At 46.4% G+C, this 24,668-nt stretch overlaps 1 protein-coding gene across 9 annotated transcripts in view; it reads left to right on the top strand.

The window, feature by feature from the left end:
- Positions 1 to 803: 803 nt before the first annotated feature.
- Positions 804 to 24,668, top strand: part of TMEM63C (transmembrane protein 63C) — a 31,135-nt gene continuing 7,270 nt past the window's right edge. The window contains exons 1-11 of one of the 9 annotated variants that reach the window (XM_069735810.1): positions 922 to 1,157; positions 3,134 to 3,312; positions 3,387 to 3,466; positions 3,545 to 3,577; positions 3,977 to 4,064; positions 22,720 to 22,757; positions 23,662 to 23,804; positions 23,878 to 23,929; positions 24,003 to 24,111; positions 24,215 to 24,288; positions 24,555 to 24,635. In XM_069735810.1, the coding sequence (XP_069591911.1) occupies positions 3,172 to 3,312; positions 3,387 to 3,466; positions 3,545 to 3,577; positions 3,977 to 4,064; positions 22,720 to 22,757; positions 23,662 to 23,804; positions 23,878 to 23,929; positions 24,003 to 24,111; positions 24,215 to 24,288; positions 24,555 to 24,635 (839 nt within the window). In that variant the 5' untranslated portion in view covers positions 922 to 1,157; positions 3,134 to 3,171. Of the gene's footprint in view, positions 1,158 to 3,133; positions 3,313 to 3,386; positions 3,467 to 3,544; positions 3,578 to 3,663; positions 3,719 to 3,976; positions 4,065 to 22,719; positions 22,758 to 23,661; positions 23,805 to 23,877; positions 23,930 to 24,002; positions 24,112 to 24,214; positions 24,289 to 24,554; positions 24,636 to 24,668 lie in introns of those variants that run through there. The other 8 variants (XM_069735818.1, XM_069735834.1, XM_069735827.1 and 5 more) reach the window with 8 other exon arrangements.

The raw sequence follows: 24,668 nt of genomic DNA, 5'->3' as shown, positions 1-24,668 counted from the left end.
GAGGACACAGAGCACCTGTATATAGGTGACAGCCGGGAGGACTCAGAGCCCCTGTATATAGGTGACAGCCGGGAGGACACAGAGCCCCTGTATATAGGTGACAGCCGGGAGGACACAGAGCCCCTGTATATAGGTGACAGCCAGGAGGAGACAGAGCCCCTGTATATAGGTGACAGCCAGGAGGACTCAGAGCCCCTGTATATAGGTGACAGCCAGGAGGACACAGAGCCCCTGTATATAGGTGACAGCCAGGAGGACACAGAGCCCCTGTATATGGGTGACAGCCAGGAGGACACAGAGCACCTGTATATAGGTGACAGCCAGGAGGACACAGAGCCCCTGTATATGGGTGACAGCCAGGAGGACACAGAGCCCCTGTATATGGGTGACAGCCAGGAGGACACAGAGCCCCTGTATATAGGTGACAGCCAGGAGGACTCAGAGCCCCTGTATATAGGTGACAGCCGGGAGGACACAGAGCCCCTGTATATAGGTGACAGCCGGGAGGACACAGAGCCCCTGTATATAGGTGACAGCCGGGAGGACTCAGAGCCCCTGTATATAGGTGACAGCCAGGAGGACACAGAGCACCTGTATATGGGTGACAGCCAGGAGGACACAGAGCCCCTGTATATAGGTGACAGCCAGGAGGACTCAGAGCCCCTGTATATAGGTGACAGCCAGGAGGACACAGAGCACCTGTATATGGGTGACAGCCAGGAGGACACAGAGCACCTGTATATGGGTGACAGCCAGGAGGACACAGAGCCCCTGTATATAGGTGACAGCCAGGAGGACTCAGAGCCCCTGTATATAGGTGACAGCCGGGAGGACACAGAGCCCCTGTATATAGGTGACAGCCGGGAGGCCATCGTGCTCCTCCCGCCCCGCAGCCCGTTGCTGATGTCAGGAGGCGGCGCCGGGATCGCTAGGGGTCGTCGTCGGATGCTGCGGGTGAGCAGGTGAGGGGGCGTCCTCTCAGGAGCGGGCGGCCGATGTTTGTTTTTCGGGCGGATGCTCTGGGTCTTGTTCCGCCTGTGATGCATTGTAGCGGCTGCACCTGCCGTAATGTCTGGAGTGCAAGCGCCCGAGCCCAGCAGACTGCAGGAACCGGGGCCCACAGCGTGTACGAGCAGGAGCCACAGGGTGTGCGTCAGGTACAGCGGGGCCACAGGGTGTGCGTCAGGTACAGCGGGGCCACAGGGTGTGCGTCAGGTACAGCGGGGCCACAGGGTGTGCTTCGGGTACAGCGGGGCCACAGGGTGTGCTTCGGGTACAGCGGGGCCACAGGGTGTGCGTCGGGTACAGCGGGGCCACAGGGTGTGCTGTTGGGTACAGCGGGGCCACAGGGTGTGCGTCAGGTACAGCGGGGCCACAGGGTGTGCTTCGGGTACAGCGGGGCCACAGGGTGTGCGTCGGGTACAGCGGGGCCACAGGGTGTGCTGTTGGGTACAGCGGGGCCACAGGGTGTGCTGTTGGGTACAGCGGGGCCACAGGGTGTGCTGTTGGGTACAGCGGGGCCACAGGGTGTGCTGTTGGGTACAGCGGGGCCACAGGGTGTGCCGTTGGGCACCGAGGTGTCACAGAGCAATTAAAAGCCGGGATGATGGAGTGTAGGATTATTAGGGTATAGAGAGGGGCTATTAGTGGGGGCTGGAGACTAAGGATACATGCCCACAATCAGGAATTGGTGCAGGTTTGATGCTGCGTTTTTATGCTACGTCAAACCCACTACGGCCAGAAATCTCATGTCCACTATGTGTGCACAGACACCTGTGGATCACCTGCGAAGATGGACATGCGGCACGTCTCTCCAGACCGCAGCATGTCAATTTCTTTTGCCGAGTCGCGCGTCTCCGAAACACAAATGTCACCAATAGAATGTATTGAATGCGGTAACTGTTCAGCGGACTCACCTGGGTTCAATAAAAGGCAGCTCTTTGGACACAGCAAACAGACACTGCATCCACAACGCTAGGTCCAGATTGTGGCCTAAATGTTCATTCTTCTTTAGTAGATTTTTGCTGTTGGAGGTCAGAGGTCAAGAGATCCCCAGTTGATCCCAACCAGGTACCATTTCCTCATCAGCTGGGATGTAGGAAGCAAGTCATTGAGGTTTGAGGTCCTCAATTATGTTGGAGGTTGGTGGACCCCCCCTGCATCAGTGAGGTTGGAGGGTGGTGGATCCCCCCACATCAGTAAGGCTGGAGGTTGGTGGAGCCCCCCACACAGGTACGGACTGGGGCTGAAATTCCGCCCTGGCATTTGAAACCAAACAGGCCCATGTTGTCCCGTTCCCAAGAACCAGATGGAGTATACTACTAATATTACCCTGGATGGAGGATTTACTACAAGACCAATATTTCAAATGATACCCGTGGCCTGCTGGGGTAAGTGACGGAGTCAGTGATCTTGTGCTTTGTCACAACTGTTAACAGTATGGGTGTCCTGAGAACATCGATTCTGTTAACAATGTAGCAGACAAGGCAGCCCACAACCAGACAGGCCCTTCTGGCGTTAGCCAGAATTGCCCAATGGCCAGTCCGACCCTGCCCCCACATCAGTAAGGTTGGAGGGCAGTGGGTTCTCCCACATCAGTAAGGTTGGAGGTTGGTGGAGCCCCCCCCCCCCCCCCCCACCTCATCAGTGAGGTTGGAAAGTGGTGGAGCTCCCCTCATCAGTAAGGTTGGAGGTTGGTGGAGCCCCCCCCCCACCTCATCAGTGAGGTTGGAAAGTGGTGGAGCTCCCCTCATCAGTAAGGTTGGAGGTTGGTGGAGCCCCCCCCCCCACCTCATCAGTGAGGTTGGAGAGTGGTGGAGCTCCCCTCATCAGTAAGGTTTGAGGTTGGTGGAGACCCCGTCCCCTCTACATTAGTAAGATAGGAGGTCGGTGGAGTTCCCCCTACATCAGTAAGGTTGGATGGTGGTGGAGACCCCCACCTACACCAGTGACGTTGGCATTCATCCCTATCCCATGTACTTCCACCAAAATGTCTCTCAGGAGGAAATGTCAGTCCGTGCCCACTTTGCACCAGTGGGGCTGGGGGGGGTGGGGGCTGGGGGCTATCATGACCTCACGCTCTGTCATCGTCTTGAGTCCAGAGAGCCAGCCTGATCATTACTTGTTTCTTCAGGTTATGATCTGGACACCGTGCTGGAGTCAACCTCCTCGATGGAGCCCCTCATTCCTGTAGATCCCCAGGTTAATGTGAGCGATCGATGTTACAGTGCTCGTTCACACAGTACGGTCCTGCAAGGACTGCCATTTGGGGGTGTTCCAACCGTCCTGGCTATCAACTTCCTGGTGTGGCTGGTAAGACGGTCTGGGGCTGTATGTGAGGGTGCATCACCCTGGGGGAAGCTGATCGTTCTCATCTCTGATTCCAGCTGCTTCTTCTTGTCTTCTCGTGTCTGAGGAAGGCGGCCTGGGACTACGGGCGACTGGCACTGCTCATAGACAATGACAGGTGAGATTGTGGTGTGCTCCGCTGGGTGCCTGACCTACCCGTGTTGTGCATTCACTCACCTCTGCACTTTCTCCGCAGCCCCGCCATGCGACGCAGATGGACATCATATGAGTAATGGTCACTATAGTCAGGGGCTAGAGGTGGGATGCTTCCTGCATGTACCACTTGGGAGTCCGCAACTCATCATGCACGCACCACGTAGTCTGCGGCCCCTTGTATGCCATGGTGGTGGCTCATAGCAGAGCTGTGGAGGTGATGGTGGCTTGGAGCAGGCTGTACTCATGACTGCTTAGAGCAGGGCCATGGTGATGGTGGCTTGTAGCATAGCCGTGGTGGTGGTAGCGGTCTGGAGCAGGGCCATGGTGGTTGTGAAACTGACGGCCCGGAGTGAGTCGTGGTGGTGGTTTTGGCTTGGAGCAGGTCTGTGGTAGTGGCAGCACAGAGAGGAGCCTTGACGGTGGTGGTTCTGTGCCTTAATGTCACCTTATTTTGTCTGTCTCCATTTTTCAGCCTGACCTCTCTTTTCTATGGAGAGCCGAGTGACAAGGAGAAGTCACCCTGTGAGACGAGCCCCTCTGATCTGAACAGTAAAGATTTGGTGAGAGAACGGGATCAAACTCCCCTAAATTAGTTAGCTAACAACAAAATGCCAATCTATACGTAGACTAGCCGTGTGTTATCGGTGTGGGGCGATTCCTGTATGATGTGATTCCTGTATATTATCAGTGTGTGATTATTAGATATGGGGTGATTCCTGTATAATATGATTTCTGTATATTATCGGTATGTGAGGGATTCCTGTATAATGTGATTCCTGTATATTATCGGCGTGAGGGGATTACTCTATGTTGAGATTCCTGTATATTAACGATGTGGGGTGATTCCTGTAGGATGTGATTCCCGTATATTATCACTGTGTGGTGTTTCCTGTTTAATGTGATTCTTGTATATTATCAGTGTGCGATTATTACATATGGGGATGTTTCCTGTATGATGTGATTCCATTATATTATCTGACTGGTGTGATTATTATATAATGTGATTCCCGGTGTGGGCTGTTTTAAATGTATGATGTGATTCCTAAATATAATCAGCGTGGGGTGTTTCCTGTATTATCTGTGACTGTGTGAGGCGATTCCTATATGATGTCATTCCTGTATATCAGGTGGGGAGTCTCTGGTCCACAGGCCACTTGTGATTGCTTGGGCCGGGGATCACAGAGCTGAGGCCAATAGCTGGCAACATGCCAGTCGCTGGCCAATTAGTTACTTCTCACACTGCATGCAATTCTGAAAGCTGTGGTGCATGCGTTAAAGGCTTACATCCTGACTTGTCCAAGTGTCAGTGTTCTATGTGGGCAGAGTCAGTATGTCTGTGCTCCAGTCGCATGCCTCTTCTGTTGTGCATATGGCCCTGTGATGTATGTGCCCGCAGCCCTTCCAGTGATGTATGTTCCCCAATGTCTCCTATCTGATGTATATGCTCCAGTTCCAGTGTCTCCTATGTAATGTAGATAGAGTAGTATGTCTTCTATGTGATGTATATACAGCAGGCTCTTTGTTTGCTATATGATGTATATACAGCAGTCTCTGTGTTTGCTATTTATACACAGCAGGCTCTGTGTCTACTACATGATGTATGTACAGCAGGCTCTGTGTCTATGTGATGTAAAGTACAGTCCAAAAGTTTGAACACACCTTCTCATTTTAAGATTTTTCTGCTTTTTCATGACTATGAAAATTGTAAATTCACACTGAAGGCATCAAAACTATGCATTAACACATGTGGAATAATATACTTAACAAAAAAGTGTGAAACATCTGAAAATATGTCTTATATTCAAGGTTCTTCAAAGTAGCCACCTTTTGCTTTGATGACTGTTTTGCACACTCTTGGCATTCTCTTGATGAGCTTCAAGAGGTAGTCACCGGAAATGGTCTTCCAACAATGTTGAAGGAATTACCAGAGATGCTTAGCACTTGTTGGCCCTTTTGCCTTCACTCTGTGGTCCAGCTCAGCCCAAACCATCTCGATTGGGTTCGGGTCTGGTGACTGTGGAGGCCAGGTCATCTGGCGTAGCACCCCATCATTCTCCTTCATGGTCAAATAGCACTTACACAGCCTGGAGGTGTGTTTGGGGTCATTGTCCTGTTGAAAAATAAATGATGGTCTAACTAAACGCAAACCAGATGGAATAGCATGCTCCTGTAAGATGCTGTGGTAGCCATGCTGGTTCAGTATGCCTTCAATTTTGAATAAATCCCCAACAGTGTCACCAGCAAAGCACCACCACACCATCACACCTCCTCCTCCATGCTTCACGATGGGAACCAGGCATGTAGAGTCCATCCGTTCACCTTTTCTGCATCGCACAAAGACATGATGGTTGGAACCAAAGATCTCAAATTTGGACTCATCAGACCAAAGCACAGATTTCCACTAGTCTAAAGTCCATTAATTGTGTTCTTTAGCCCAATCAAGTCTCTTCTGCTTGCTGCCTGTCCTTACCAGTGGTTTCCTAGCAGCTATTTTACCATGGAGGCCTGCTGCACAAAGTCTCCTCTTAACAGTTGTTGTAGAGATGTGTCTGCTGCTAGAACTCTGTGTGGCATTGACCTGGTCTCTAATCTGAGCTGCTGTTAAACTGCGATTTCTGAGGCTGGTGACTCGGATAAACTTATCCCCAGAAGCAGAGGTGACTCTTGGTCGTCCTTTCTTGGGGCGTTCCTCATGTGAGCCAGTTTCTTTGTAGCGCTTGATGGTTTTTGCAACTGCACTTGGGAACACCTTCAAAGTTTTCCCAATTTTTCGGACTGACTGACCTTTATTTCTTAGGGTATGTGTCCACGTTCAGGATTGCATCAGGATTTGGTCAGGACTTTTCATCAGTATTTGTAAGCCAAAACCAGGAGTGGGTGATAAATGCAAAAGTGGAGCATATGTTTCTATTATACTTTTCCTCTAATTGTTCCACTCCTGGTTTTGGCTTACAAATACTGATGAAAAATCCTGACCAAATCCTGATGCAATCCTGAACGTGGACACATACCCTTAAAGTAATGATGGCCACTCGTTTTTCTTTACTGCTTTTTTCTTGTCATAATACAAATTCTAACAGTCTATTCAGTAGGACTATCAGCTGTGTATCCACCAGACTTCTGCTCAACACAACTGATTGTCCCAACCCCATTTATAAGGCAAGAAATCCCACTTATTAAACCTGACAGGACACACCTGTGACGTGAAAACCATTTCAGGTGACTACCTCTTGAAGCTCATCAAGAGAAAGTCAAGAATGTGCAAAGCAGTCATCAAAGCAAAAGGTGGCTACTTTGAAGAACCTAGACTATAAGACATATTTTCAGTTGTTTAACATTTTTTTTGTTAAGTATATAATTCCACATCTGTTAATTCATAGTTTTGATGCCTTAAGTGTGAATTTACAATTTTCATAGTCATGAAAATACAGAAAAATCTTTAAATGAGAAGGTGTCCAAACTTTTGGTCTGTACTGTATATACATCACTCTCTCTGCTATGTGATGTATATACAGCAGTCTTTGTTTGCTATGTAATGTATATACAGCAGGCTCTGTGTCCGCTATGTGATATAGTAATGTTCAATCACCGCACACTCTTGATAGATGCTTGTGAGAATGTTATTGTACAGATACAGATGCAGCAACAACAAAATTCAGGTACAGGGATAGAGAAAATGGTGAAGCGACAAGAACATAACGTTTCCACTCTCACAGGGTCTTATTCATATAGTCGCTGTAGAAGAAAAGACAAGGTATGAGAGATCAATTCCATGATAGAAACTATAAAAATTACAAATAAACTACAGAACATTGTAACCAAAAATCAGATAAATAAAATATAAATATACACATGGTAAGAAAACAATAGACTTGCAAGATTACAAGAAACAAAGTAATGATGATTCAAAGCTTAATTGTAGTCATGTATAGGTCTGGAATAAGCCATAGGAGCCATTAAATAACATGGCATGGCAAAATGAAAACAAAAAGGCCAAAAAATTGCAATCCCTTAAAGGAAAAGGGGTACAAGAAACAATATCGGGATCAATGTGACTGGATATGTTTAAATATGGGGGAATTTGCAGATGTGCCCATTCAAGGTCAAGTTAATACAGAGTAGGTAAAGATGTAGCCTATATTACCCTATGGCAAGGTTCACTGAACAGTATAAAGGATGTTCTGATTGCAAAGGACATCTGTTGTAGGAAATAGGATTTAGTGCTCATAGGAAAAATAAGTGGAGTAATATATGTAAAGAGTTATGGGGCCATGGATTACCTGGGTCCAGGGGAAGTCTGGCGCACCTGCGCCTTGGATTATAGGCTGCAATGTGCAGTATGGACGCATGGGTTGCTATAAATAATCAGAATGAGGCTTGGAACACACAAAAAGGTGTAAAAAAAGTGTGAAAAGAAACGCGGCATATGAACAGTGGTATAACCACTAAAGTAGAATGCAGGGATACTAGTGTCCTGGCAAATAAAGGTATTGAGGGTAACCTACTGTCTCCTTCCCCATAATCCTGTAGAATGTAAGCCCGCAAGGGCAGGGTCCTCTTCCCTTTTTACCAGTCTGTCTTTGTTAGTTTTGTTTACTGTAAGTGATATTTGTATTTTGATGTAACCCCTTGTCACGGATCCCTACTCCGTGGTGTAACTAATTCATCACGTACCCGCTCTCAGCACGTGACTTGGGGTTGTGCCTGCAAGGGTTAATCTATCTCCCCTCTCTCAGTCCAGCATTCAACCTGTGTCCTATGCTGTAATGGGAGCATAAATCACACACCCGCTCATGCACGCTGCCAGCACTCATCGAACACACGGGCGATGAGTCCCGGAAATATTAATACTAATAATGCCTACCACTTATAAGCTCCTAAGGCTCACACACCTTAAGGGCTATGGATTCTTTTAGAACATTCAATGTTCAACTTGTTAAAGTTTTATACTTTAATAACAAAAGGTTCAGTGCTTACAGTAAGAAAAGGTTTAAAAATATGGTAATAAAAAGACATACAACTTATGCAAAACAGTATAAAAATAAACAGGAGAAACTTACAGAAATCATCTGGTAGTTTGCTTTCTGCTCCGAGTGGGTGTGTGAATGGAGTTGGTGGCACACATAAGCTTCTCGGGCTGCCTTCACATGTGAACTCATTTTTTAGGCATCAGGTCTACTTTATAGTTTTGGTCTGGAGGTCAGGTTTCAAGACCAGCCCCTCCGGTTAATATCATAATTGCTTGGTTTTTGATTGGACCACGGCCGCGCCCCCAATGAATATATTATTTTTCTCTTGAGATCTTTGTGTAACAGCTCTCCCAGAGATACTATCAGACTGTAATTAACATCTCTCTTCCAAGAGCTAGGAGGTGCCAAATATTACCTTTCCTCTCCGCTTCCAGCAGAACCCCCTGGTGAGATTGGAGACAGAATTCTACTTGTCCCAGGAAAGTACATATTAGCACCTGGGTGCAACGCACGCACGCACGCACGCACGCACACACGCACACACATCTATTTATCTACTATATGTCTAAGGGTCACTTCCTTCTTTCTATAAAGGCACAGATGATTGGCCTCGGGGAGACCAAAACATCCAACACCGCGGAGACACCATCACGTGTTTCTCAACGCAGTGATTCCAGAACACTGCCCCCATCCCTTATGGGAAATATGCAGATGCATGTAAAGAAGCTGCGGAGACACCATCACGTGTTTCTCGACGCAAGCAGTGAATAGCCAGGCCTTTCCCCGGGAAGGAACAACCACGGGAAGGAATCTCCCAGAGGCCAATCATCTGTGCCTTTATAGCCTTTTTACTAGGCACTGCTCCTAATAGCCAGATTCCTACTCCACACTGATGAGGGGCAAAAACCCAGAAACAGCTGTCTGTGGATGGATACCATGCTTGGCATAGGTGGCTTTCCTTCATAGGATGCTGCCCTTCCTGTGGTTGTTCCTTCCCAGGGAAAGGCCTGGCTATTCACTGCTTGCGTCGAGAAACACGTGATGGTGTCTCCGCAGCTTCTTTACATGCATCTGCATATTTCCCATAAGGGATGGGGGCAGTGTTCTGGAATCACTGCGTTGAGAAACACGTGATGGTGTCTCCGCGGTGTTGGATGTTTTGGTCTCCCCGAGGCCAATCATCTGTGCCTTTATAGCCTTTTTACTAGGCACTGCTCCTAATAGCCAGATTCCTACTCCACACTGATGAGGGGCAAAAACCCCGAAACAGCTGTCTGTGGATGGATACCATGCTTGGCATAGGTGGCTTTCCTTCATAGGATGCTGCCCTTCCCGTGGTTGTTCCTTCCTGGGGAAAGGCCTGGCTATTCACTGCGTCGAGAAACACGTGATGGTGTCTCCGCAGCTTCTTTACATGCACTTCCTTCTTTCTGTCTGTCCTTCTGTCTGTCCTTTTGTCTTTCTGTCACGGATATTCATTGGTCGCGGCCTCTGTCTGTCATGGAATCCAAGTCGCTGATTGGTCGTGGCAAAACGCCCACGACCATTGCCACGACCAATTAGCGATGGCCACAGTCCGGTGGCAATATGGCCGCTCTTTCCTCCCCGCAGTCAGTGCCCGCTCCATACTCCCCTCCAGTCATCCAGTCAGCCCTCACACAGGGTTAATGCCAGCGTTACCGGAGCTCGGTGTAACGCACTCCGGTTACGCAGCTATTAACCCTGCGACCAACTTTTTACTATTGATGCTGCATATGCAGCATCAATAGTAAAAAGATCTAATGTTACAAATAATAATTAAAAAAAAAAACGTTATTCTCACCCTCCGATGTGGCGTCTTGTCCTCGGCAGTACAAGCGGTAGGTTCCGGTGCTAAGGATGCTATGCGAGAAGGACCTGCCATGTGACCGCGACGTCATCACAGGTCCTGCGCTCATACCAACCCTGGGACCGGAAGCTGCCGCGTGCACCGCACACAGGCGACAGGACTACAAAGGGCCCTCGGATGGTGAGTATAGGATTATTTTTTAGCCTGTTACGTACATGGCTGGGCAATATACTACGTAGCTGGGCAATATACTACGTGACTGGCCAATATACTACGTGTCTGTGCTGTATACTACGTGACTGGGCAATATGCTACGTGACTGGACAATATGCTACGTGGCTGGGAAATGTACTACGTGGCTGGGCAATATACTACGTGGACATGCATATTCTAGAATACCCGATGCGTTAGGATCAGGCCACCATCTAGTGTACACATGTACATATACCCATATACACACACATGCACGTATTTCACCACACCCCTTCACATGTATAGCACCATGGTATTAATGGTGCTATATAAGTAAATAGTACTAATAATAACCTGCTGGATAAGATAAAGGGCACCAAATGCTCATGATGTTGGTAGTAATAATTTAAGAGTATATAGTTGCAAGTATGTGTGGAATGTGATGTGGTGATATGGGGTAGAAGCAAAGGGACCAAAGGGAAGGGGTAGCAACAAAACAATATGGGTAGTTCTACCCATATTACCTTACACCCCTCCATTCAGGTGAGTTCCCCTTCCCTTCTCTCCTTGTTTTGTTGTTACCCCTTCCCTTTGGTCCTGACTATATGAATAAGACCCTGTGAGGGTTGAAACGTTATGTTCTTGTCGCCTCACAATTTTCTCTGTTCTTGCACCTGAATTGTGTTATTGCTGCATCTGTAAAATAAAATTCTCACAAGCATCTATCAAGAGTGTGCAGTGATTGAACAATACTACGGGGATTGCCATCCCACTTCACCAGCACCTCGGAATTCTCATGGCAAGAGTGCATGCCACACTACCCATCCTCCTATGCGATATATACAGCAGGTTCTGTGTCCGCTATGTGATGTATATACAGCAGGCTCTGTCTGCTATGTTATGTATTTTCAGACGACTCTGCGTCTGCTATGTGATGTGTATATATAGCAGGCTGTGTCTGCTATGTGATGTGTATATACAGCAGGCTCTGTCTGCTATGTGGTGTATATACTGCAGTCTCTGTATCCGCTATGTGATGTATATACAGCAGGCTCTGTGTCCGCTATGTGATGTATATACAGCAGGCTCTGTCTATGTGATGTATATTCAGCCGACTCTGCGTCTGCTATGTGATGTGTATATATAGCAGGCTGTGTCTGCTATGTGGTGTATATACTGCAGTCTGTATCCGCTATGTGATGTATATACAGCAGGCTCTGTGTCTGCTATGTGATGTATGTACAGTGGGTACGGAAAGTATTCATACTCCTTTAAATTTTTCACTCTTGTTTCATTGCAGCCATTTGGTAAATTCAAAACCGTTCATTTTTTTTTCTCATTAACCCCTTTAGCCCCAAGGGTGGTTTGCATGTTAATGACCAGTCCAGTTTTTACAATTCTGACCACTGTCCCTTTATGAGGTTGACTCTGGAACGCTTCAACAGATCCCGGTGATTCTGACTGTTTTCTCGTGGCATATTATGCTTCATGTTAGTGGTAAAATTTCTTTGATATGACTTGCTTTTATTTGTGAAAAAAATGGAAATTTGGCAAAAATTTCGCAATTTGCCAACTTTGAATTTTCATGCCCTTAAATCACAGATACACTACCGTGTAAAAGTTTAGGGTCACTTAGAAATGTCCTTATTTTTAAAGAAAAGAACAGTTTTTTCCAATAAAGCTAACCTTAAAGGGACACTGTCACCTGAATTTGGAGGGAACAATCTTCAGCCATGGAGGCGGGGTTTTGGGGTTTTTGATTCACCCTTTCCTTACCCGCTGGCTGCATGCTGGCTGCAATATTGGATTGAAGTTCATTCTCTGTCCTGCATGGTACACGCCTGCGCAAGGCAAGATTGCACCTTGTGCAGGCATGTACTACGGGGGACAGAGAATGAACTTCAATCCAATATTGCAGCCAGCTGCACAACTGAGCAACAAGACAAGTACACTAGAGTCTGTAGTTTGAGAAATCGACGCCTCACAGGTCCTCAACTGGCAGCTTCATTAAATAGCAAAACGCCCAGTGTCAACATCTACAGTGAAGAGGCGACTCCGGGATGTGAGACGTCAGGGCAGAGTGGCAAAGAAAAAGCCATATCTGAGACTGGCTAATAAAATGAAAAGATTAATATGGGCAAAAGAACACAGACATTGGACAGAGGAAGGTTGGCAAAAAGTGTTATGGACAGATGAATCCAAGTTTGAGGTATTTGGATCACACAGAAGAACATTTGTGAGACGCAGAACAACTGAAAAGATGCTGGAAGAGTGTCTGACACCATCTGTCAAGCATGGTGGAGGTAATGTGATGTTCTGGGGTTGCTTTGGTGCTGATAAAGTGGGAGATTTGTACAAGGTAAAAGGGATTTTGAAGGAAGGCTATCACTTCATTTTGCAACGCCATGCCATATCGTGTGGACAGCGCTTGATTGGAGCCATTTTCATCCTACAACAGGACAATCACCCAAAGCACACCTCCAAATTATGCAAGAACTATTTAGGGAAGAAGCAGGCAGCTGGTATTCTATCTGTAATGGAGTATCCAGCGCAGTCACCAGATCTCAACCCTATTGAGCTGTTGTGGAAGCAGCTTGATCGTATGGTACGCAAAAAGTGCCCATCAAGCGAAACCAGCTTGTGGGAGGGGCTTCTGGAAGCATAGGGTGAAATGTCTCCAGATTATCTCAGCAAATTAACTGCTAGAATGCCAAAGGTCTGCAATGCTGTAATTGCTGCAAAGGGAGCATTCTTTGATGAAGGCAAAGTTTGAAGGAAAAAATTATTATTTCAAATAAAAATCTTTTTTTCGAACCTTGTCAATGTCCGGACTAGATTTTTAATTCATTTGGCAACTCATTTGATTATTAAAAGTATGGAAAACGCAAAATTGTCTGGGTGACCCCAAAATTATGAACGGTAGTGTGTCACACAAAATACTTAATAAGTAACATTTCCCACATGTCTACTTTACATCAGCACAATTTTGGAACCAACACTTATTTTTTGGTTAGGAAGTTATAAGGGTTAAAAGTTGACCAGCGATTTCTCATTTTTACAACACCATTATTTTTTTTTAGGGACCACATCACATTTGAAGTCACTTTGAGGGGTCTATATGATAGAAAATACCCCAAAGTGACACCATTCTAAAAACTGCACCCCTCAAGGTGCTCAAAACTACATTCAAGAAGTTTATTAACCCTTCAGGTGCTTCACAGGAATTCTTAAAATGTTTTTTTTTTTTAAATGAACATTTTAATTTTTTCACAAAAGATTTACTTCAGATCCAAATTTTTATTTTACCAAGGGTAACAGGAGAAATTGGACCCCAAAAGTTGTTGTACAATTTGTCCTGAGTACGCCGATACCCCATATGTGGGGGTAAACCACTCTTTGGGCGCATAGCAGAGCTCAGAACGGAAAGAGCGTGGTTTTACTTTTTCAACGCAGAATTGGCTGGAATTGAGATCGGACGCCATGTCGCGTTTGGAGAGCCCCTGATGTGCCTAAACAGTGGAAACCCCCCACACTTGGCAACATTCTGGAAAGTAGACCCCCCTAAGGAACTTATCTAGATGTGTGATGAGCACTTTGAACCCCCAAGTGCTTCACAGAAGTTTATAATGTAGAGCCGTAAAAATAAAAAATATTTTTTTTTCACAAAAATGATCTTTTAGCCTGCAATTTTTTTTATTTTCCCAAGGGTGTCTGGAGAAATTGAACCCCAAAAGTTGTTGTGCAATTTGTGCTGAGTACGCTGGTACCTCATATGTGGGAGAAAACTACTGTTTGGGCACACGTCGGGGCTCGGAAGGGAAGTAGTCACGTTTTCGAATGCAGACTTTGATGGAATGGTCTGTGGGCATCATGTTGCGTTTCCAGAGCCCCTGATGTGCCTAAACAGTAGAAATCCCCCATAAGTGAACCCATTTTGGAAACTAGACCCCCCCAAGGAACTTATCTAGATGTGTTGTGAGAACGTTGAACCCCAAAGTGTTTCACTAAAGTTTATAAGGCAGAGCCGTGAAAATAAAAAATCATTTTTTCCCCCACAAAAATGATTTTTGAAACCCCAAATTTTTATTTTCACAAGGGTAACAGGAGAAATTGGACTGCAAAAGTTGTTGTGCAATTTGTCCTGAGTACGCTGATACCCTATATGCGGATGTAAAACACTGTTTGGGCACATGGCAGAGCTCGGAAGGGAAGGAGCACCATTTTATTTTTTCAACGAAGAATTGGCTGGAATGGAGATCGGACGCCATGTCTCATTTGGAGAGCCCCTGATGTGCCTAAACAATGGAAATCCCCCAATTCTAACTCCAACTCTAACCCCAACACACCCCTAACCCTAATCCCAACCCTACCCCTTACCACACCCCTATCCCAAACACACCCCTAAGCCTAACACACCCTTAACCCTAATCCCAACCGTAAACGTAATCCCAACAGTAAACGTAATCCAAACCCTAACCCCAACTTTAACCCCAACCCTAACCCTAACTTTAGTCCTAACCCTATTGGGAAAATGGAAATAAATACATATTTTTATTTTATTATTTTCCCTAACGGGGTGGTAAAGGGGGGTTTGATTTACTATTTATAGCGGGTTTTTATGTTTTTCAGCGGTCACATGTTAAGACATTTTTTTTGCATCACCATATTTTGAGAGTTATAATTTTTCCATATTTTGGCCCACAGAGTCATGTGAGGTCTTGTTTTCTGCGTGACGAGTTTACGTTTTCATTGGCACCATTTTCGGGCACAGGAACATTTTTTTTATCGCTTTTTATTCCGATTTTTGTGAGGCAGAATGAACAAAAACCAGCAATTCATGAACTTCTTTTTTTGGGGGCAGGGCATTTATATTGTTCCGCGTGTGGTAAAATTGACAAAGCAGTTTTATTTTTCGTGTCAGTATTATTACAGCGATACCTCATGTATATCTTTTTTCTATGTTTTGGCGCTTTTATACAATAAAAATATTATAAATAAAAAAATTATATGATAAAAAATTATATAAAAAAATAAATATTTTTGCATCGCTTTATTCTGAGAGCTATAACTTTTTTATTTTTCCGGTGATGGAGCTGTATGGGGGCTTGTTTTTGGCGGGCCAAGATGACGTTTTCAGTGGTACCACGTTTATTTATATCCGTATTTTTGATCGTGTGTTATTCTACTTTTTGTTCAGCGGTATCATGATAAAGCATTGTTTTTTTGCCTTGTTTTTTTTTTTCTTTTAATGGGGTTAATTAGTGGGACAGTTTTATAGGTCGGGTTGTTACAGACGCGGCGATACTAAATATGTGTACTTTTATTGTTTAGATTTTTTTTAATTCAAATATTTATTGATGGAATAAATATTGATGATTTTTTTATTTATTTTTTTTTTTAAATATTAAATTTTTACAAAATTTTTTTTTTTTAATTCATTCTTACTTGTACACTTTGTCCCACTATGGGACACTCATTTTGTGCAGGCTGATCACTTCCATAGCATGCAGATTTGCATGCTATAGAAGCTGTCAGCGCTGCAATCCCTGCACACTGACCTTAGAGACTTCCTGACATGCACTGCGCATGACAGGAAGTCTCTTGGGTCTTGTAACCCGGATGTCATCATGACGACATCGGGTTGTCATCGGAGCGATCGGGACCCCGCGGCATGCTGTGGGGTCTCCGATCCAAAGACAGAGGGGCTGTCAGCCCCTCTGCCGGCTCCTGAACACTGTGATCATGTTTGATTGCAGTGTTCCGTGGGTTAAAGTGCTGGGAGCGGTCAGTAACCGCTCCTGGCACTTTGTCACAGCTGACACCCGGCAGTATCAGCTGACACATAGCTGATCGCATTGGACATACTATTCCGTCCATGTGTAAGTCCTAGGTCACATGGATTGGAATAGTACGTCCGATGGCAGAAAGGGGTTAAATGTACACTCTGCACCCCATCTTGACTGAAGAAAAATTAAAAAATTTGAAAAATAAACAGATATTGCATTTCACGCAGATTTCTGAGGGTATGTTCCCACAGTCAGTAAACGCTGCGGGTTGGAAGCTGCGTACATCCACAGTGTCCAACCTGCAACGTCCAGATGTTACAGCATAGTGGAAGAAATTTGAAGAAATACCATGTCCACTATGCGTGCATCGGCGCCCGAGGCTTCCTTGCTGAGACGAACATGCGGCACGTTTTTCCACACCACAGCATCTCTATTTATCTTCCAGAGACGCTCCGTCTCCACAAAGTAAATGTCACCCGTCCAATGTATAGGGCACGGTGATTCCGCACGGTTCAATGAACACTTACATTCAAAATCCAGCAGCGCTTTGGACACAGTGGACATGTGCTGCGTCCAAAACACTGACGATTACTGACTGTGGAGATGTAGCCAAATAACTGTTGCTGTTTTGTTACAGCATATGTAGGTTAATTATGTTAATGCTCCTACATAGGCTGGTGTGTGTGTGTGTGTGTCTGTGTCTTTACTTGTGTGGGTGTCTTTACTGTATATACAGTACTCGAGTATAAGCCGAGGCACCTACTTTTGCCACGGAAAACTGGGTAAGCTTATTGACTCGACTATATAAGCCGGGTAAGCATTGTCTCCTCATCCCTGTCCTTGTATGTGGTATGTATGACTCCCCCGTCCCTGTCCTTATATGCATGCCTCCCTGTTCCTGTATTCAGGTCTCCCCATCCCTGTCTGCATGCCTCCCCGTCATTATATGCATGCCTCCCTCTTCCCTGTGCTGGTATGCATGCCTCCCCTGTTCCTGTCATTGTATGCATTCCTCCTTATCCCCTGTCCCTGTTTGCATGTTTCCTATTGAAATAAAAAAAAATCATCCTACTGTCCTACCTGCACGCCCTGGGTGCTGGCAATGCCTGTAGCTCTTCCTGCCAAGCGATCAAGTGGCTCTGCTCATTAAGGTAATGAATATGCGCTCCACGCCTATGGGAGTGGAGATGCGTGCATATTCATTACCTAAATGAGCGGTACCACGTGATCGCCCGGCAGAAAGAGCTGCAGGCTCTGGCGGCCAGAACAAGATGCAGTGCCAGCACCCAGGGCGTGCAGGTAGGTGAGTATGATGTGTGCTGGAAGCCTGTGGCTGGCATCGTGCACTATTACAGTAGCGGCACAAGCTTTAGCCACAGCCGCCGGCTCCTGCCTCTGTGACCCGCCGTTCCCCCTTCCCCACCAGCTTTCTCGACCGTGACTCGTGTATAAGCCGAGGGAGGGGGGGGGGGGGGGGGGGGCGTTTTCAGCACAAACAAATTGTGCTGAAAAACTCGGCTTATACACGAGCATACACGTTAATATTAATGAGGGTATGTGGCTGATGAGGTTGAACAAAGAAATTACCTCACTTTTTTTTTTAAATAATCTTTATTTGGCTTACAAATCCGAATGAAAATCGGCATCGAAGAGATGCAGAAACCGCGCAGAAATTTCCAAAATCAAAACAAATCGTTCGCACATAGCCTAAATGTAGCATGTGCAATGATGATTTCCCGGTGAGTAGACCTGCAATGTAATGTACATCTGGGTTCATAAATTACTGCTGCAAGTTCTTTCAAAATTCATCACAGTCGACCGATGCAAATCTGGAAAAGTGGTTTCAAGTAGCAATATCATTGATACCATCTAACGTCACAGCAGCACCAAAGAGAAGCTGCTCCATCATATCAGGGGAAGTGACCAAATCTAGCAGAATAAATTTAAAGTTGATAATTTTGTACGGGCCCCGGAGGCTTGTATAAATATCCAAATGACTCCTGGCAGAAAAAAGATTCCCACCCTTGCTGTATATCTTGGTGTAGAGCAGGGGTGTCAAACTGCATTCCTCGAGGGCGGCAAACCATGCATGTTTTCAAGATTTCCTTAGCTTTGCACAAGGTGCTGCAATCATTATGTGTGTGGGTGATGAAATTATCACCTGTGCAGTACAAGGAAATCCTGAAAACATGACCTGTTTGCAGCCCTTGAGGAATGCAGTTTGACACCCCTGGTGTAGAGTGATACCTGAATGATTTGGCGCCTTTATGTTGCCAGTGTAAGGTTATTACATGTGTAATATGATTCCTATGTGTTATCGGCCTAGGATGATTGTGTAATTCCTCTGTTTTATAGGTGTAGGGTTATGCCTGTATAATGTTATCCCCCCATTGTAATATCCCCACACAGATAATACATTTATGACATGATTCCTGTATATTTTTGGTGTGGGGTGGTTCCTGTATGATGTGATTCCCGTACATTATCCGTGTTTATGGGGGGGGGGGGGGGGGGGGCGGGGGAGGATTTCTGAATGATGTTTTTCTTGCATATTATTGGTGATGGGTGATTCTTGTATGATGTGATTTTTGTAGATTATCGGTTTGGGGTAATTCCCATATATATCGATGTTTGGGGTGATTCCTGTGTATTATTGATGTGAAAGGAACCCTGCATGATGTGATACCCGACACACTCCCCTTGAGAAAGCAACAGTGTGAAACGTGCGTCGGGGCTGTCGTGGTGACATTCAATGTCTTCCCTGATTTCATTATTGCGAAGCACTGAGTCTATTTAGCTCTGCTTAAATGGACTAGCATGTTTGAATTGGGTCAATTGTAGACCATATACTTATTGTTAAACTGGTTAGTATTTTCCCTTTGTCATCGTATATACCTATTACTATACCTAACTCACCACTCCCTTTCTCTATACTTGATTTATCCTTTTTTTTTTTAATCCTCAAAACCTGCATCACTTGTGTGCTTCATGTTCTTTTTTGAATTTGTTTAATAAAATATTACTGACTTTTATACTCTTGTGAGTGGTTTAATGAATATTTTGTATTCATGTACAGGTCGCAGTGTTTGGGGTGATTCTTGTATTATGTGATTCCCATACATTTTTGGTTTGGGGGTGATTTTTGTACATTATCGATGTTGGCAGATACCTGTACACTATCGCTGTGTGTGGTGATACCAGGATGAGGATGAAGGGGCCATGCCTTCCAGGATAGATATGAGGGGGCCATGCATACCAGGATAGGGATGAGGGGGCTATGCATACCAGGATAGGGCTGAGAGGGCATGCATACCAGGATGGGGATGAGGGGGCCATGCATACCAGAATAGGGATGATGGGGCTACGCATACTAGGATAGGGATGAGGGGGCCATGCATATCAGGATAGGGATGAGGGGGCTATGCATATCAGGATAGGGATGAGGGGGACATGCATACCAGGATAGGGATGTGGGGGCTATGCATATCAGGATAAGGATGAGGGGGCCATGCTTACCAGGATAGGGCTGAGAGGGCATGCATACCAGGATGGGGTTTAGGGGGCCATGCATACCAGGATAGGGATGAGGGGGCCATGCATACCAGGATAGGGCTGAGAGGGCATGCATACCAGGATAGGGATTAGGGGGCCATGCATACCAGGATAGGGATGAGGGGGCCATGCATACCAGGATAGGGCTGAGAGGGCATGCATACCAGGATAGGGATGAGGGGGCCATGCATACCAGGATAAGGCTGAGAGGCCATGCATACCAGGATGGGGATGAGGGGGCCATGCTTACCAGGATAGGGATGAAGGGGCCATGCATACTAGGATAGGGATGAGGGGGCCATGCATACCAGGATAGGGCTGAGAGGGCATGCATACCAGGATGGGGATGAGGGGGCCATGCATACCAGAATAGGGATGATGGGGCCATGCATACTAGGATAGGGATGAGGGGGCCATGCATACCAGGATAGGGATGAGGGGGCTATGCATACCAGGATAGGGATGAGGGGGCCATGCATATCAGGATGGGGTTGAGGGGGCAATGCATACCAGGAGTGCGATGAGGGGGCTATACATACCAGGACAGGGATGAGGGGGTCATGTACACCTAGACTGGGGACATATATACCAAGATGGGGGATATTAGTACAAAATTGACCACATTTTTTGCTTCCCTTTTTTTTTCTATTTTGCGCCTCTAAAGCCTAGGGACATAACAATATCACAGGACTACAGCATGATGCACATTTGTTATCTCCACATCCATATCCACCCAAACTCTAGAGAAATAAAAAAACATGGCAAACATATTCAAAATGTGTGTTGGAAAAAAAAATGGTATCACTAAAAATGTCACTATGTCCTTCAAAGAATGCGGCCCCCAAAAATTCTAATTTTTTCTATATGCGGCTCCAATACCCAGCTGAGTTTGAGACCCCTGGTCTAATAGGAGGTCAGCCAAGCACTGTGCTTAGCAATCTTTGGTGCTCCCATAAAGAATGAATGGACTGGTGGTGCTCCATTCAGCTGGGGCTCTGAAGAGCCCTGATTCTTGGGATTGGTGGGGCCACGGCAGTCGGACCCCAGAGATCTGAAAATTATCCCGTGGATAAGTGATATTTCCTAATCTTGAGAACCCCTTTGAACAGTGTTGTCTGGGCTAAATGTAATATTACATGGCGGCTTGGATTCACTAGAAATAATTAAATGATTGATACCTGCTGTCACTCATCAGGATCCTGCACAGGCCTCTCTGTGGCTAGCCCTGCCACCAGGAGTGATAGCGTCACTGTGATCTCTGGGCACAAGACCGCTGCATTCTGTAATAATCTGCAGAAGTCAGGTGACCTGGGCTGAGCGCCATTATGAAAACATACGATGATAGATCATACAAGTCACCTGACTGATGCAGCTTATGGGCTCACTCACATTAGTGTATAACATGGCCGAGTGCTATGCAATGTTTTATCGGATGGCACTCGACCTAAAGTTATACTGTGGGGCAGTGCAGACCCGCATAAGGAGACAATCGCAGCGAGTGCTCTACATATCGGAGCATATGCACCTATACAAGTCTATGGATGTATGTAAGACATCATACTCGGATGTTATCTGAGTGCAGTCTGATGTACGCACACAGAGACAATGGAGAAGATGGAGAAATTAAGTGCTCAGTCTTCTGTGCACCTGTGATACCATTCTCTCACGTGAGAGAATCAGATCACAGGGAACTGACATTCTGCTTAAAAACTGATGAGTTTGTGTCGAGGGTCATTAGGATAATTGGTGCCATTCCCTATTACAGAACGCAGCGGCCTGTGGCCAGTGATCACAGCATAGTCATCACTCCTGTGCGCTCAGCCGTGTCATACGCTAATGTGAGTGCTCCCATAAGCTGCATCAGTCAGGTGACTTGTCTATCGTATGTGTTTCTGATGGCGCTCTGCTCAAGTCACCGGACTGCTGCAGATTATTACAGAACGCAGCGGTCCTGTGCCCAGAGATCAGTGACGCTATCACTCCTGGTGCCAGCACACAGCACAGAGCGGCCTGTGCAGGATCCTGATGAGTAAAAGCAGGTATCAATCAATTTATATCATTTTGTGTTTTTTTTTTTTTTTCTTTTCATTTTTGTTAGGCTGGTGTTGCAGAACAGATAAGATGCACTTATGTCTGCCTCTTCTGCAAAGCGAAACAATGCTTTGTGCTATTTGAATTGTAACCTCCATTGTGGAACCAGCAGGGGGCTCTTTCTGTACCTGGGGGCCCGGGCAGCTGCCTGGTGTGCCTGCCCATAGCACCAGCCCTGGGTGTGGGGTGATTCCTGTATGATTTGATTCCTGTATAATATCTGTGTGGGCTGATTTTTACATTATTGGTGTGGTGATTCCTGTACATTATTGGTGTGGTGAGTCCTGTACATTATTGGTGTTGGAGGGATTCCTGAATCATGTGATTCTCATACATTATTGCTGTGGAATGATTCCTGTATGATGTGCTTCCGTACAGTATTGGTCTGGGGGTGATTCCAGTATGATGTGATTCCCTTATAGTATTGGTGTAGTGATTCCTGTATGATGTCCTTCCGTACATTATCGGTGTGGGGTGATCCCAGTATGATGTGATTCCCGTAGTTTGTCGATGTGGGGTAATTCCAGTATGATATTGTTCCCGTACATTATTGGTGTGGCATGATTCTTACACATTATTTGTGTGGGGTGATTCCTGTATTATGTGGTCCCCGTACTTTATTGGTGTGGGATGATCCTGTATGATATGATTCCCGTACTTTATCGGTGTGGGGTGATTCCAGTATGATGTTGTTTCTGTACATTATTGGTGTGGCATGATTCATGTATGATGTGATTCTTTTACATTATCGGTGTGTGGTGATTTGAGGCTCATTCCCGCGTCTCCTCTCTTTCAGGGCTTCTGTTCCTGGCTGACTTCCATTTATCAGATGAAGTAAGGGCAGCTTGCCTTTCGGGTTCTGGGGTGGGGATTCGGATGAGTGGGCAGGTTGTATCCTGTGATGTCCGTGAGCTCTGGGTTTTCAGATTTATCGCTTTCTCTAGTTGTGGTGATTGTACGTGAGGGGATGTGGAATTTTGCAGAAAGGTTTTTATAGGTGTGGTAGTGTAATACTGGTATAGCGGGCAGCTGACTTTCTGGGGGTACTGTGATTGATCTTACAGTGGGGGGGGGGGGGAGGGGGCACAATAGGATATGGTGAGTCTTGTTTGGACCAAACAAATGTTCAGGGTGTTCTTGAGTAATGTGGTAGAGGTGCCGCAGGATCAGGTGTTAGGGGGTGATGATGGGACTGGTAGGGGGTGAGGTAGTGAGGAGGATAATGGTGGGTGGTAGGAGGTGATGTAGCGAGGAGGATGATGGTGGGTGGTAGGGCGTGACGTAGCGAAGAGGATTGGGCCGGTAGGGAGTGACATGGCGAATAGGATGAAGGTGGGTGGTAGGGTGTGACAAAGTGAGGAGGGTGAATGGGTGATGTAACAAAAATGAACGGTATTAGAGGGCGTAGTGACGTAGCACGGACGATGGGGGTGGTGGAGGGCGATGAAGCTAGGATGATGGGGGTGGTAGGTTGTGACATAGCGAGGAGGATGATGGCGGTGGTAGGGGGGACTTAGCGAAGATGATGGGTGTTATAGGGTGTGACAGGATCATGGATATGATGGGGGTGATCTAGCGGGGATGATGGGTCGGTAGGGGTAACATATGGAGGATGATGATGGGAGTGGCTGGCTGTCATTTAGCAAGAGTGAAGGGGGTTTACATGACGAGTAGGATGATGGATGTGACAGCAAGTATGATGATGGGAGTTGTAGGTCACCTTTGCTCGTCATTACAGGGATGAGGAAATCCAGAGTAAATGTGGGCTGGACGCCATCTTGTATCTGTCCTATCAGCGCCATCTGTTGGTGCTGCTGCTCCTCGTCTGTGTTCTCTCCGTCTCCATTATCTTACCAGTGAACTTCTCTGGAAATTTGTTGGGTGAGTTGCCTGTTCGTCCCGTGCTTGGCCTGTGTGATCCCATCTCTATAACCAGGCATCTCTCCTCGTGCAGGTGACAGTCCGGCCCAGTTTGGACGCACAACAATTGTCAATGTCCCCACACAGTGAGTGCTGGATAGATGAAGGTTGGGGGTCCTGACGCTGCGGCCACTGACTGTTCGTCTCTCTGTCCTTCAGGGACCGTTTCCTGTGGCTGCACAGCGTGTTTGCACTGCTATACTTTCTGCTGACTGTGTTGTGTGTGCGCCATCACTGTGCCTCCTTACACTACCGCGAAGATGATAAGGTGAAAGAAAGGGGAGCCTGGCCCCCGCACTCCACCCAGTACTTCTCGATAGATAATGTATTGACTGGAGCACCTCATCCTTCTTCCCTCTTTCTATTTCCAGGTGGCACGTACCCTTATGGTGACACACATTCCCCGTGAGATCTCTGACCCCTCACTAATCACCAAACATTTCCAGTAAGTGTAACCTACAGATGCATGGACATGCTGGGAGAGCCACCATAGCACTGTACATATATGTAGTGGTCGCCTACACCTGAGGGGGCGCGTGGACATTGGTCACCTGCATTTGACGGGGAGCGTGGACAGTAGATGTCTCCATCTGAGGGGTGCGTGGACTATGGATGCGTGGATTGGGGTGGCCTGTAGGTGACTTAGGCGATTACTATTGCATTACTGCTGCATATCACATATGTCTCAACCTCAGCTTTTTTGTGTTGCAGTGAGGCGTACCCCAGCTGCACTGTCACAGATGTCCAGTTCAGCTATGATGTCCGGAGACTGATGAAGTTGGACACAGAAAGGTGAGGGGCTTGTCCATACACTAGTGGGCACGC

This window comes from Ranitomeya imitator, chromosome 1, assembly GCF_032444005.1.
Source record: "Ranitomeya imitator isolate aRanImi1 chromosome 1, aRanImi1.pri, whole genome shotgun sequence".
Lineage (NCBI taxonomy): Eukaryota > Metazoa > Chordata > Amphibia > Anura > Dendrobatidae > Ranitomeya > Ranitomeya imitator.
Note: the sequence above shows the minus strand (reverse complement) of the source record. Positions and strands in the feature narration are given on the sequence as shown.